Source organism: Myotis yumanensis, unplaced genomic scaffold (genome assembly GCF_028538775.1).
Source record: "Myotis yumanensis isolate MYYU_CA2020_CCGP unplaced genomic scaffold, mMyoYum1.0.hap1 SCAF_14, whole genome shotgun sequence".
Classification (NCBI taxonomy): Eukaryota; Metazoa; Chordata; class Mammalia; order Chiroptera; family Vespertilionidae; genus Myotis; species Myotis yumanensis.
Window position 1 is genome coordinate 36,316,744 of NW_027223765.1, and position 13,847 is coordinate 36,330,590.

The window sequence follows — 13,847 nt, forward strand, 5'->3', positions numbered from 1 at the left end:
AATGGCTTCAGATCCTCTTTAGGTGCAAAGCAGCCGTCACCTTCAGGCTCATCTTTAATTTGTAGTGGCCTCGAGAAGCCATTTTTCTTAATATACTTTTATTGATTTCAGAGAGAAGAGAGAGGGAGAGAGAATCATTGATGGGCTGCCTCCTGCACCTCTCACACTGGGGATCAAGCCTGCAACCCAGGCATATGCCCTGACTGGGAATTGAACCGGGACCTCCTGGTTCATAGGTTGACACTCAAACACTGAGCCACACGGGCTGGGCAGCCATTTTCCTTCTTTACTTTTTGTAACCCCGGAGGCTCTAACCTTTTCCTCCTTTCATTTTTATCTGTTTTGATGTTTTTCAGAACTTCCATCTTTGTGCTTGCTTTCCCCCCATTCTCTTTGTGTTTCTCTTCAGAATCTTTATGTTCACTGTTGCTTTGCTTGGACTTCTCAGTCCTCCTCATCCTTCTTGTGCTCTTGGTGCCAGAGTTCCCGATCTTTGTGTTTACTATGAGTCATTCAATTGGGAATCCGCTGCGATCTGGGAATCGCTGTGCAGATGGCCCCCACTCATTTGGGCCAGAGCAGCAAGGGGCAGGCGGCACGGGGTGCAGGGGGGGTGGGGGGAGACACAGAAGGTGGGAGGGACATGTGCGGGGCTTAGAGGCCCCCTGAGGTGCGGTAAGCGGGAGCGAATCCCAGCAGTTGTATAACAGCCTAAGTTCGCATTTCCTTTAATTGTAACTCTTGGTATTTGTTCCCTTGCTTTATCTTTTATCCACATGCTGCGTTGTTTTATTTTTGCCTGTCTTCTATATTTGTCACTTTTTTTTTATAGAGCAGTTTTAGGTTCACAGCAAAATTGAGCAGAAAGTACAGAGATTTCCCAGTCTCCCTGCCGCAAAGGCGCAGTCTTCCATATTATTAATATTCCCCCATGAATATTCCCCTAGCCGGTTTGGCTCAATGGATAGAGCGTTGGCCTGCAGACCAAAGGGTCCCGGGTTCGAGTCCGGTCAAGGGCATGTACCTCGGTTGCAGGCTCCTCTCTGGCCTGGGCCCTGGCTGGGAGCATGCAGGAGGCAACCAATTGATGTGATTCTCTCTGTCTCTCCATCTCCCTTCCACACTCTAATCTAAAAATCAATGGAAAAATGTCCTTGGGTGAGGATTAAAAAAAAAAAAAATTCCCCCATGGAAGTGGTACATTTGCTACAGTTGATGAACCTACATTGACATTATTTTCACCCCAAATCCACAGTTTGGACAACTGTATAATGACATGTATCATTACAGCATCATTCAAAAACAGTTTCACTATCTGAAAAATCTGTGCTCTGCCCATTCATTTCCTTTCTCCATCTCCTGGCAACCAATCTTTTACTGCCCCAATAGTTTTGCATTTTCTAGAATGTCATCTACAGTGATGCACCACTTCATGACAGCAGTTACGCAGTTTTGTCATTGTGCGAACATCATAGATGCACTTACACAAACCTAGATGGTATAGCCTACTGCACACCCTGGCTATATGGTGTAGCCTATTGCTCCTAGGCTGCAAGCCTATACAGCATGTCACTGCACAAAACAACACAAGATTAAATCAAGCACAACAGAAAATACAATAAAAAGATGCAATGGCCGAAACCGGTTTGGCTCGGTGGATAGAGCGTAGGCCTGCGGACTGAAAGGTCCCGGGTTCGATTCCGGTCAAGGGCATGTACCTTGATTGTGGGCATATCCCCAGTGGGAGATGTGCAGGAGGCAGCTGGTCGATGTTTCTCTCTCATCGATGTTTCTAACTCTCTATCTCTCTCCCTTCCTCTCTGTAAAAAAATCAATAAAATATATTTAAAAAGAAAAAAAAAAAAGAAAAAAAAAGATGCAATGAACACAAGATGTATGAGGCTGCTGTTGGTATAGCACAGCATGATGTTTTATGGCAAACTTCATTTTTATAAGTAGAAAGAGTACACTCTAAAATAACAATAAACATACAGTAAATACATAAACCAGCACCACAGTCATTTATTATTATTAACAAGTATGTACTGTACATAGGATAGTGTGTGCTATACTTTTACACTATTGACAGTGCAGTGGGTTTGTTAACACCTGCACCAGCACAAATGCATGAGTACTGCATTACTTTATAGTGTTAGGACAGCCACCATGTCACTAGGCAATACAAAATTTTCAGCTTCATTAGAATCTTATGAAACCACCATTGTATATGTGGACCATCATTAACTAAAATGTCATTTTTTAAAAAAAATATTTTTATTTTTATTGATTTCAGAGAGGAAGGGAGAGATAGAAACATCAGTTGATCAGCTGCCTCCTGCATGCCCCCTACTGGGTATTGAGCTGCAACCCAGGTATGTGCCCTTGACTGGAATTGAATCCGGGACCCTTCATTCCGCAGACCCATGCTTTACCCACTGAGCCAAACCAGCTAGGGCAAGTTGAGACTTTTTAATGTATCTGTTGACTGTCTCTGTCTTCTTCGGAAAAATGTCTGTTCATATCCTCTATCAACTTTAAATTGAAAAATTTTTTGCTTAGTATGAGTTTTTATATATTTTGGATATTAACCCTTTATCATCAGATATATGATTTGCAAGCATTTTCTCCCATTCCATAGGTTGCCTTTTCATTTTGTTGAGTTTCATTTGCTGTGCAGCTTTTTAGTTTGATGTAGTCTCACTTGTTTATTTTTGCTTTTGTTTCCTTTGCCTTTGATGAAAAATTCACAAAATCAGCACCAAGACTGGTGTCACAGAGCTTACCACCTAGGTTTTCTTCTAGTTTTATGGTTTCAGTCCTTAATCCATTTTGAGTTAATTTTTGTATGTGGTGTTAGATAAGTGGCCCAGCCTTATTCTGCATGTGGCAGTCCAGTTTTTCCAGCACCATTGTATATTCTTAGCACTTTTGTCAAAAATTAATTGACCAAAGTGCTTGCTTTGGCAGCACATATACTAAAACTAGAGGCCCAGGACACGAAATTTGTGAACTCGGGGGGGAGGGGGAGGTGATGGGCCCTCAGCCCAGCCTGCACCCTCTGGTAGTCCGGGAGCCCTTGGGGGATGTCTGACTGATGGCTTAGGCCCGCTCCAACTGGGGAGCGGGCCTAAGCCATTAGTTGGACATCCTTAGTGCTGCCATGGAGGTGGGAGAGGTTCCCACCACTGCCACTGCGCTTGTCAGCCGTGAGCTGGCTCAGGGCTTCTGGCTGAGCGGTGCTCCCCCTGTGGGAGCGCAATGACCACCAGGGGGCAGCTCCTGCATTGAACATCTGCCCCCTGGTGGCCAGTGCATGTCATAGTGACTGGTCATTCCACCATTCAGTCGATTTGCATATTAGCCTTTTATTATATGATTGGAACGATACAGAGAAGATTAGCATGGTCCCTGCGCAACGATGACACACAAATTCATGAAGCACTCCCTTCTCCCCCAATTAATTGACCATGTATGCATGGGTTTATTTCTGGGCTCTCTATTCTGTTGTACTGATCTATGTGTCTGTTTTTAAGCCAATGCCATACTGTTTTGATTACTATAGCTCTATAATATAGCTTTTGTTCTATTTCTGTAAAGAAAACGACAAATCTTGATAGGATTGCATTGAATCTGTAGATTGCTTTAGATTGTTTTATTGTTGGGTTTTAAGAATTCTTTATCAGATATATCTTTTGCAAATATTTTCTTCTAGTCTATGGTTTATCTTCTCATTTTCTTGATAGTGTCTTCTGCAGAATTTTAACCAAGTCCAGCTTATCAATTATCTTTCATGGATGATGGCTTTAGTGTTGCAACTAAAAAGTCATTGTCAAACTCATGGTTTTTTAAGATTTTCTTCTGTTTTCTGGGTGTTTCATAGTTTCGTTTTTTTACATTTAGGCCTATGATCCATTTTGTTAAATTTTGTGAAGGATGTCTGTATTGCCTCTGCTTGTGAAATATCAGCTATGTTTGTATGAGTCAATTTCTGGGCATTGTATCCTATTCCATTGATCTCTTTCTGTTCTTATTTCAATACTACACTGTCTTGATTACTGTAGCTTTATATTAATTATTGAAGTCAGACAGTGTTAGTCCTGACTTTGCTCTTCTTTTTTAATATTGTATTGGACTGATATCCTAACAATGAGTCTTCCTATCCATGACCATGGAATATCCGTTTTTTTAGTTCTTCTTTCATCAGTTTTATAGTTTTCCCCCATAGAGTTCTTGTACATACTTTGTTAGATTTGTTTACTTCTTTTGGGTGCTAATGTAAATGTTGTAATTCTCAAATTCCATTTGTTGATATATAGAAAAGTGGTTGACATTTGTATATTAACCTTGTATTCTACAACCTGCTATTAGCACGCTAGTTGTACAAGGTTTTTTAAATTCTTTTGGATTTCCTACAAGACAAATAGGTCACTTGTGAACAAAGCCAGTTTCATTTCTTCCTTCCCAATCTGTGTAGTTATTTCCCTTTCTTGTTCTGTTGCATTAGCAAGGACTTCCAGTACAAATGTTGTAAGAGAGTGAACATTCTTGCCTCATTCCTGGTCTTAGTGTCAAAGCTTCTAGTCTCTCTTGATTAAGTAGGATATTAGCTATAGGTTTTTTTGTAGTGACTCTTTATCAGGTTGGGACTCCTTCCTAGTTTTGGAGATGTGCCACTTTATCTACATGTCTTTATTGTCTGTGGGGATATTATTCTGCATTCTTGGGCATTTGACTTTGATCCTTTCTGTTAAGCATGTTTATGTTAGTTTTTCTTCATTTTTAAGGAAACACGATTTATGAGTTTTTCTAGTTTCAAGTTTCTACAGTACTTTTTGTGTGTAAAATATTAAAATATGAAATGACAAAAAAACAGCTGTTTGAACTCAGCACAGAATAGGACTTTATAACTGTTTCTTTTAGGAGTTAATAAATATTTAATAAATATATTAAATAACTTATTCCCAGGAAGAAAATACATCCTGGATCTAATGGAAAAATCCTAGTTTCACTCTATTCAGTGAGTGTGATCCCCCAACCCTATCTTTATTTGGACTGTCCTGATAAATTTAGAATCTGTTAAGAGTATCTTTCAATGTGGAGCTCTGTCCGTGGGGGCTTTGCTGGTTAGAAGTTTTTTGAGCTCAGACTGATCCAGCCCCTTGGCTTAAAACCAAGCTTCCTTGGTACCCACTGAAAACCTCTCCCAATTTTGGCTGTAGTTCTCAAATTGGCTCACTGAACTTCCAAGTGAGAACTTGTTCTGGAGTTGAGATGCATCAGATGCTCCATTGCTTCTTCTGGAACAGGTGATACCATGAAAGTCTTGTGGCTATTGGTGGTTTATTTCTACATACCTTATTTTGGGGCTCATGGGGGATACTTAGTTTTCCTGTAATGTTGCCCAAGGTTTTGTTTTGCTACCATGGCCGCTCTGTGCACTTTTATTAAGGATTTGAGAAATATTCAAAACAATATTATCTCAGAATCACTTCCAGGTTAAGTTCTGAAAATAGAAACAGGTAAAAGTTAAAGGGGAACACCATCTTCTTCAATGACTATGCTTTTCTCTAAGGTGTTGTCTTTATCAACCTTGAGCACAGGGTATATATATATTAAGAACTTTGGCAAACCCCTCTCATCTCCCTGAGCTTCACAGAAGATTAAAGAGGCTGTCCCAGCTCTGGCTGATGACTTTATACTAGTAATATATGTAGTTTCAAAGCAAATGGACCACTTCATTTGGACAATGGTGTACTTTTTTTCTTCAGGGTGACCCTCACACTGACTGCTGTTTACAAGGTAGAAAAGGGTACAACATACTTTTTCAGCTAGTTAAGTGACTTCTAGGCACAGATTCATAGCATTTCTCTATTTTTTCCTGGATAAACTGCAAAATTTCCAAAACTGTCAGTTTGGATCTGCCATTTAGAAGAGACACATCTTGGACAAGTTGTATTTTTTAAAATTCATTAACATCTTATAAAACAGAGATAATACCTACCTTATACATTAAGTTTGAATGAGCTAGCCGATGGCATAAATGGAAGAGGAGTCTGACAAACTGGAAAGCCATAAATAAGATGCACCATTGCACTAGTTTAATACTGTTCAGCTTCTTACATTTATACCATATCAAAACCACAGTACCTAGTAATAGAGTAGGTACTTGATAACAATAGCAAACATACTAATTCCTAATAGGCATGCCTGGCACGCAGTAGGGATTTAGTAAATAATTATGGAACAGAACCTTCCAATTCTGGCAATAATCAGATGAGCTTAAGTCCTGTGGTATAGCTGGAATATTGAACCAGGTCTCAATTTCCCATCTTTAAATTCTAGCATCTTGCCCTAACCGGTTTGGCTCAGGGGATAGAGCGTTGGCCTGCGGACTGAAGGGTCCCAGGTTAGATTCCGGTCAGGGGCATGTGCCTTGGTTGTGGGCACATCCCCAGTGGGAGGTGTGCAGGAGGCAGCTGATCGGTGTTTCTCTCTCATCGATGTTTCTGACTCTCTCTTCCTCTCCCTTCCTCTCTGTAAAAAATTCAATGAAATATATTAAAAAAAAAAAATTCTAGCATCTGACTTGCTTCCTTCTCAGAATTATGAGACCAAATAAGACACTATATATGGCCCAGCTAGAGTGGCTCAGTAGTTGAGCGTTGACCTATGAATCAGGAGGTCATGGTTGGATTCCAGGTCAGGGTACATGCCTGGGTTTAAGCCTCCATCCCCAGTAGGGGGCATGTGGGAGGCAGATCAATGATTACCTCTCATTATTGATGTTTCTATCTCTATTTCTCTTTCCCTCTCCCTTCCTCTCTGAAATCAATAAAAAAAAAAAATATATATATATATATATTTTAAAAAGGCACTATATATGGAAATACTTCTTAAAGACCATGAACCTATTTTTTTCACCCCGGGCAGAATTCAGTTGTGGCTGTTATAAGATTACTAAGTATTCCTACAGGCATTTTGGAAAGGCCTTCAAAAAAGGTAATTTTTATTCTGTCTCCAACTGGTTACCTCCTAAGTTCTTTAAAGAAATGAATAGCATTTTCTCTATTTTTGAATCCCTTATATGCTTAGCAAAGTGGTAGTGTATCATAGGTTTCAGTAAATATTTGTCAAACAGTATAATACTGTTATAGCAATCCATCAGCAAGCACTGCTGTTTACTTGCAAAACATGCCCTGATTCCAAGTACTTCTCCTTATCCCTGTTATTAGTTTTTAAAAAAATATATATTTTATTGATTTTTTTACAGAGAGGAAGGAAGAGGGATAGAGAGTTAGAAAGAGGGATGAGAGAGAAACATTGATCAGCTGCCTCCTGCACACCCCCTACTGGGGATGTGCCCACAACCAAGGTACACGCCCTTGACCGGAATCAAACCTGGGACCCTTCAGTCCGCAGGCTGACGCTCTATCCACTGAGCCAAACTGGTTATGGCTGTTATTACTATCTTAATAGAAGCCATCACTGTATTGTTGCTTGCCTAAATAATTGCTATAGCTTCCAAACTGGTTTCCTGGCACCTATTCATCTCTCTCCCAATTGGATCGAAACAATCAGAGTAATTTAAAAAAACTAACCAACCAATAAAACATAAATTAGACTATGTCATCTCTCTGCTTAATATTCTGCAATGACTTTCCCACTGTACTTAGAATCAGATTCTTTAAACTAAACCCACAGGCTGTACCTCAGGTCTCAGCAAATCTGACCAGCCACATATTTCTGTAAATACAGTCTTACTGGAGCACAGCCATGTACTGCCTATGGCTGTTTTTGTGCTGCAATGGCAGAGCTGAATAGTTGTGACAGCGACCACATGGCTTATAAAGCCTAACTATATTATGTGGCCCTTCAGAGAAAGGCCAGTTTGCTGACCACTGTACCATACGACCCAACGCCTATCTTCCTGGGTATCTACCACCGCGCTTCCCTGCCCTGGTCATTCACTATATCCTAACCACAGATTCTTGCTCAGAAGCTTTGTACCTGCTGTTTAACGCCCCAGGAAAGATCTTTATTCTTATCCCATGACCGCTTCCTTACCACTGAGGTCTCAGCTTAAATGGCACCTTCTTAGAAGCTTCTCTGATCTACCAATTTAGAGTGAACCCTCAACCTCCCTAGTTATGTAACAGCTGTGAAACAATAACATGGTAATGACTACTTGAAATTATGGACTGGTTTAGTTCTCACCCTGCTCTACAGTGTAAGCACCTTGAAAGCAGAGATTTTTAATCTGCCTTCCTCAATGTCCCATTTAAATCACATAAACCCACCACCAAAAACAATGCCTGAAATTATTTAATAGAAAAGAACGAGGCCAATAAATCGTTGCTGAATGAATAAGGTTAAGGCCAAGGTCAGGAACTCTAGTCTGCTTCAAGTCAGTTTGCAATGCCCAGTTCCACTGCTGCAGACTGACCTGCCCGTAATCATAATAAAAGGCAGAAATAAGACCAATCCATATTCCTGGCCTCACTATGGGCACAACTCCACCAAGAGCACATCCTTCTGAACGTGGGTACACCTTGCCCTCTTCAGGTAAGGAAACAGGAAAATATGGCAAGGCAAGGTCACAGAACTGGACAAAGAAGTTATCAACTTTATGATTATTATGGTTAAGAATTTTATTATCAAAATTATTACATCTCTTGTGAAAGTTCAAATGTTACATCAAGGTGTAAACACTCCACTTGAGAAAGAAGTGATACTTCTTCCCTTCCAAGAGTTCCCCCCACCCCCCGCCCCCATCCCCCCCAGAGGTCTGGTCTTGACAGCACCCTGCCCACACAGAGTGGCTGGGGTCTCTGCACGTGCCAGGCAGGGTGAGGGCTGCCTGCCTGCTGGCCTCTCCCCTTGGTTAACAGCCAAGGAGAGAATGCAAACCCCAGCCCAAATGGAGAGACATTTACATACGTTTTATATAATATACAAAGAAACCAGCATCCCAGGCCACATGATTTCCACTCCCAAGGCTCTCCCAGACTGATGGGTTTGTGGGGGAAACAATAAAAAGAAAAGTATTCTGCTGAGTTGTCAGCATTAAAAAGAAAAATCTCCCCTCATTTGAGCAAACACCTGATTTCAATTGTGAAAAAATGAAATTTTGTAACAGTCACACACAAAGAGAGAAGACTGTGCATATGATAGTTGTAGGAAGGGTAGAAGGAAGGGGACGGAAGAGGCTGGGCAAACAACAAAACAACAACAAACAAACTGGAGGGAAGGAAGGAGGGAGACTCACAGTATTATCTTGTCCAAAAGAAAAGAAGTAAGGTCCACTGCAGCACCAGGGATTACACCTGTCATAGATCTGCTACCCCTACCATGGTTATAACTGAATACAAAATTAGATAAATAAAAACACGCCGGATATTACAGTAAACAAGTGAAAGAAATAAGCTGGCAACCGTATGGAATTTAAAAAGATTGTGTACCCCACCTGGGCTGGCTCCAGGGCTCCTCCAGGGGTGTACAGCAGGCACAATGCACTGATGGGGAGAAGCCAGTCTGCTCTTGTCTCTCATCCAGAACAGTGTTAGGTGCGTGGGTGGCTTTCTAACTGTCTCACCCAGGCCACTCTCAAATAAGCATCCCCCAAAGAAATGTGGAACATGCCCACACACAATCACAGTCCTGTCGGCACCACTCCACACATCTTTCCACTCTTACCCTGCAGTCACGAGTGCATGCTCCCCAATCACGGAGGCGGTCCTACTCATGGGATCGTCAACTCCTGATTAATTGGGAGTAGAAAAAATAAAATTCAAAGAATTCCCAAACCATCTGGGATCCTTCCTAAGTAAATTTATTGCCAACAGCTGATAAATAGCAATTGGCCCACCTCACTTATCATTCCTCTTTCCTTTACCTATTACTTCATGGGTTACTGAGCTGTGAAATAGCTTGGGGAAGGGGAGTGGGATGGTAACAGCTGGGGGATCAGACAATCTACTAGGTTAATCTGCTCCTGAATAATCAAGGATTGACCACAAGCTTTTCTTCAGAGAGCCAGGCATCCCTTAGAGCACATTCCAAGCTTCACTATCCCTGCCTATTTCTCGGTGATTTAAAGACAAAGGTAGGAATATCCTTGGTGGACACATCTTGGCTGGATATCTGCTTTTGGAATGGTTGTCTTCCGGTGAACATTTACATACCTACCTTTTTTTTTTAAGTGCATAAAACCCTAACACTATTAGATGGCTTGGGGTTTGGAGATTGGCTCTTTTCACATTTTTTTTTCTTTGAAAAGAAAACTTTTGGATTTAAAAAGATGTCCTCACTGCACAAGTGACTACAGGCTACAGGCAAGGATGGGAGACGGAGGCTTCAACACAACTCATTGCACTTAGAACCGTTACTAACCGAAACACCATTTGCTTGTCAACAATGTACCCTTAACAGCAGGGAGAAACTTCTTTATAGTCTCTGCTTCAGACAAGATTTACATCTTTCTTCAAGGCCTGAGCCTGTTGTGACCACAAGTCTTGTTTCTTGTCGACCAGACCCAATCCTCTGGCACCTTGTACCCCCTTCCCCAGCAATCTGCTTGGCCTAGGTTCCAGAGGCAGCTGGAAGGAAGCAGCTATGGGCTCATTCAGTTCGGTTTGCCCAAATCCAGAAGCCCTAGGAAAGTCCTGTCTGAGTCTTGACTCCCGACCCTTGCAATGGCTGGAGTCGGTACTGGTGCACACTCCCACTCCCACGGTGCGGGTAGTGCTGTGAATTGGAAACCGCAGATACCCTGGAGGCCTGGTAGGCAGTGGACTGCCCAGCACTGGGCAGACTGATAGTCCGTAAGTCTGATGGCAATGACGACCTAGAGTTCTGAGGAAAGGAGGTGGAACTCAGAGTTCCTGTGCTGGACTGGGAAACCGAGTCTGAGGTCGGTGAGTCTGAGGGCCCCTGCGGGGTAGGGCTAGCAGCACTCGAAGGGCAGCTCCTCCTTGGAAGACTGCTGCCCGTGCTGTTTCCAGAATGTGGCTGGCTGCTGTAATACCCTGGGGTCCCCGTAAATGAGGCCAATGAGTCTGTGGACACAGGGTGGGCGGGGCTGGAATAGGACGTAGAGGAGAGGGAGGATTCTGAAGAACCGTGAGAGGGGGGGTTTCCAGGTCTCAGTGCAGTAGTTCGATAACTGTATCCTGGAGATTGGGTGGGATGTCCTCGAAAGGGGGAGGAACTTTGTTGAAGTAGGCTTTGTGATTCTGTCCGTGGACTATCACACTGCAGGAGCTAGAAAGAGTTGGGAAGAAAAGGATAAAGAGGTGAAAAAGTCCCTATTTAAGCCATTTAGGTTTGTGAATATTAAAAACACCCTACTTTTTCTTCATCTTAACTACTGTTCTTTTTAGAATACCAAAGATAGTAAAATGGCTATCTCTGATCACTTTATTTTTCTGTAATGATTTGATTACCCGAAGGTGAGCAGATGATGGCTTATTTCTAAGGCTGCTGAAACTATACAAAGATGGCATCTCAAAACACTGGCATCCAGAACATATTCCTATGCCCAGAGATGAGCAATTTTTCGCCTCACCTGGTAGCTGTATCTGGAAGGGCTGTAAACGGCCGCTCCTTTTGAGAGTGCTGAGCTCAGTGTCTCTGGGCCTTCTCCATCTGCAGGGTCTGGAATGTAATATAAAATCAACCTGGCTTCTTAGAAAGTGAGAAATAGCCATTGTTTATTGCAATCACCAATGCCATCACTAATCCATGCTGCTCTCTTTCTGTCAAATAAGGTGAGTGCAGCAAGCGACAAGGGCAAACGGAGTGGTTAATTATGGGCTATGTCTTAAATGCCTGATCTGACTCCTGTCTCCTTTCTCTTCATCCTCCAACAGGGTAGATTTCCAGGCCTTTCGACAGATGAGTTACCAAAAGGTATCCCTTGGGGGAAAAAAAAAGCAGACAGAGAGAAAGCAATGGTAGATCTTAAGAATGCTGTAGCCCAAAAGAGTAGAAGCAAACCAAGCTGGAACCGTGCATACAATGAAGCCCAACCACATAAGAAGCTGACTCACCTCAGCCTAGCATTTGTTATGAAACGTATGGAGCCTGGTCACACGTCCCTGAACTGGTTGGCAGCACAAAGCCATAGGCTTACCTGAGTCTTTCTCTGTGATGTTACTCTCCCATGTGGGAGAAGGCTCTCCTTTTTGGGCCACCCTCACACTGCTTCGGAGGACTTTGGGGATGCTCCCTCCTTCTCGGAGTCGTTCTACTGATGTGGGAACCATCCTGTGAAGGCAACAGGGTGCAAGTTTATGCCGCAGGACTTCACAATCAAGGGTCTGGAACATCTGAATCTCTGACAAAGGTTGTACAACATAGTCACTTAAAAAACATCTTCTTACACATCATTTTCTTCACCAATTTAAAACAAGATGTTTTCTCTGCCTCAAACTATGTCAGGCACAAAAGAAAAAAGACTTTTAAAGAAAAAGCACAATAAAAAAATTTTAAAAAATTACATTCAATCTTGATGTTAAAAAAAAAAGCAATTAAGGAAAAAGTAAATTTAAGATGTCTACTTCTTTTAACCAACACCCCCCCCCCCCCCCAAATTATAAGAGAAAGTTTATTTAGAAAGTTACAGAGGTAGTAAAAGCGAGCCACAGAAGAAATGGGCTCAGGGCACAAGTTACAGAGGCAAAAGAAGGGCCCTTGGAGCTTAGGAGAGAGAAAGGCAGAGGTGACAAACCTGGGGGAAGGGAAAGTCATGGGCACGCTCCCAAAAGGGAGAGTGTGCTCAACACCCATTTTGAAATGCTAAGTTTTCTCTCCTGTGAAGTCATGTGCCTGGCACATGTAGTATTTAATACATGTTTATTAAATAAACATGTAGTATCTAATACAGGTTTCATAGATTAATAAACATTATTTATTTGAGCCCCACTCTTCTTGCCCAGATTTCATTTCTTCAGTTCAAGATCACTGAACTGCCTCATCCTCTATTTCACTCATCTGGGATACTCAAGTACTTGCCATTAGTATTAGTTATTTGTGGTCTCCCCTAAGCCAGACAAGTCCTTTCAGAATATGTCTTATCTCTCTGCTAGCTGTGTGGAATTGAGACTTCTGTTGTCAATTTAAAGTGGAACTGAGCTGAACTCCTGATTTACCTTTCATATGAAATGAGATAACATAAGAGGCAGTGTTAGGGCCCAGCAAATACTATACTGTATGCAGTTCAAAGTGGTGTACCACAGGATCGGTGGCAATTGTTTGCTTTTATAAAGCTGGGGGGTGGTGGTGGTGGTGGTTCTGGCTGATATTATTTAATCAGCTGAACAGGACAGAGGGTACTGTTGTCTTGCTTTCTCAGGTAAGTGTTCCCATACATTTTAGATAAAACTGGGAACAATTCATTTAATTATTAAAGCATCAAATATCAACTTACCACCTACTGCTGATATTCTCTTGTGGTCTGCAGTGAGATGAAGTGCCTCTGGAATCAGATGGGCTTACCGCCTCCAAATGGGACAGAGAGGAATGAGATGGGGAGAACTTTTTGTGAGGGGAAGACGGGGTTCGGGCTGAGGATCCCTGCACACTGTGGGCACCAGTGTCAGAAAGTGAGTTACTGCTGCCTTGCCCAGCTCCTGCAGACTTGCTTTTGCTCTGTGCAGAGTCACCGCTCCCACCAGAATTCTCCTTGGCTTCCTGTTTCCGTTTGCGGTACTCCAGCAGGGATACCTAGGAAGGAAATAACAAACAGGACTCTAGACATTGTTAGTGGATCAGCAGCAATGGGGAAATATAGACCCCTATAAACCATCAGCAAGCCATGCAAACAAAGCAGGCACCAACATTGGCAACTT

The 13,847-nt window shown here is 42.2% G+C and overlaps 1 protein-coding gene and 1 non-coding gene across 17 annotated transcripts in view; one reads left to right on the forward strand and one right to left on the reverse strand.

The window, feature by feature from the left end:
* The first annotated feature begins 3,349 nt into the window (after positions 1 to 3,349).
* On the forward strand, positions 3,350 to 3,453 carry LOC138992841 (U6 spliceosomal RNA). The gene has a single exon (XR_011468169.1). It is a non-coding gene; the product is annotated as a U6 spliceosomal RNA (small nuclear RNA).
* Positions 3,454 to 8,780: 5,327 nt separating this feature from the next.
* SETD5 (SET domain containing 5) overlaps positions 8,781 to 13,847 on the reverse strand; it is an 83,333-nt gene continuing 78,266 nt past the window's right edge. For all 16 annotated transcript variants that reach the window (XM_070390666.1, XM_070390677.1, XM_070390675.1 and 13 more), the window contains 4 exons: positions 13,427 to 13,722; positions 12,131 to 12,264; positions 11,564 to 11,652; positions 8,781 to 11,259 (listed from right to left, as the gene is read on the reverse strand). In XM_070390666.1, the coding sequence (XP_070246767.1) occupies positions 10,651 to 11,259; positions 11,564 to 11,652; positions 12,131 to 12,264; positions 13,427 to 13,722 (1,128 nt within the window). In that variant the 3' untranslated portion in view covers positions 8,781 to 10,650. The remainder of the gene's footprint in view (positions 11,260 to 11,563; positions 11,653 to 12,130; positions 12,265 to 13,426; positions 13,723 to 13,847) is intronic.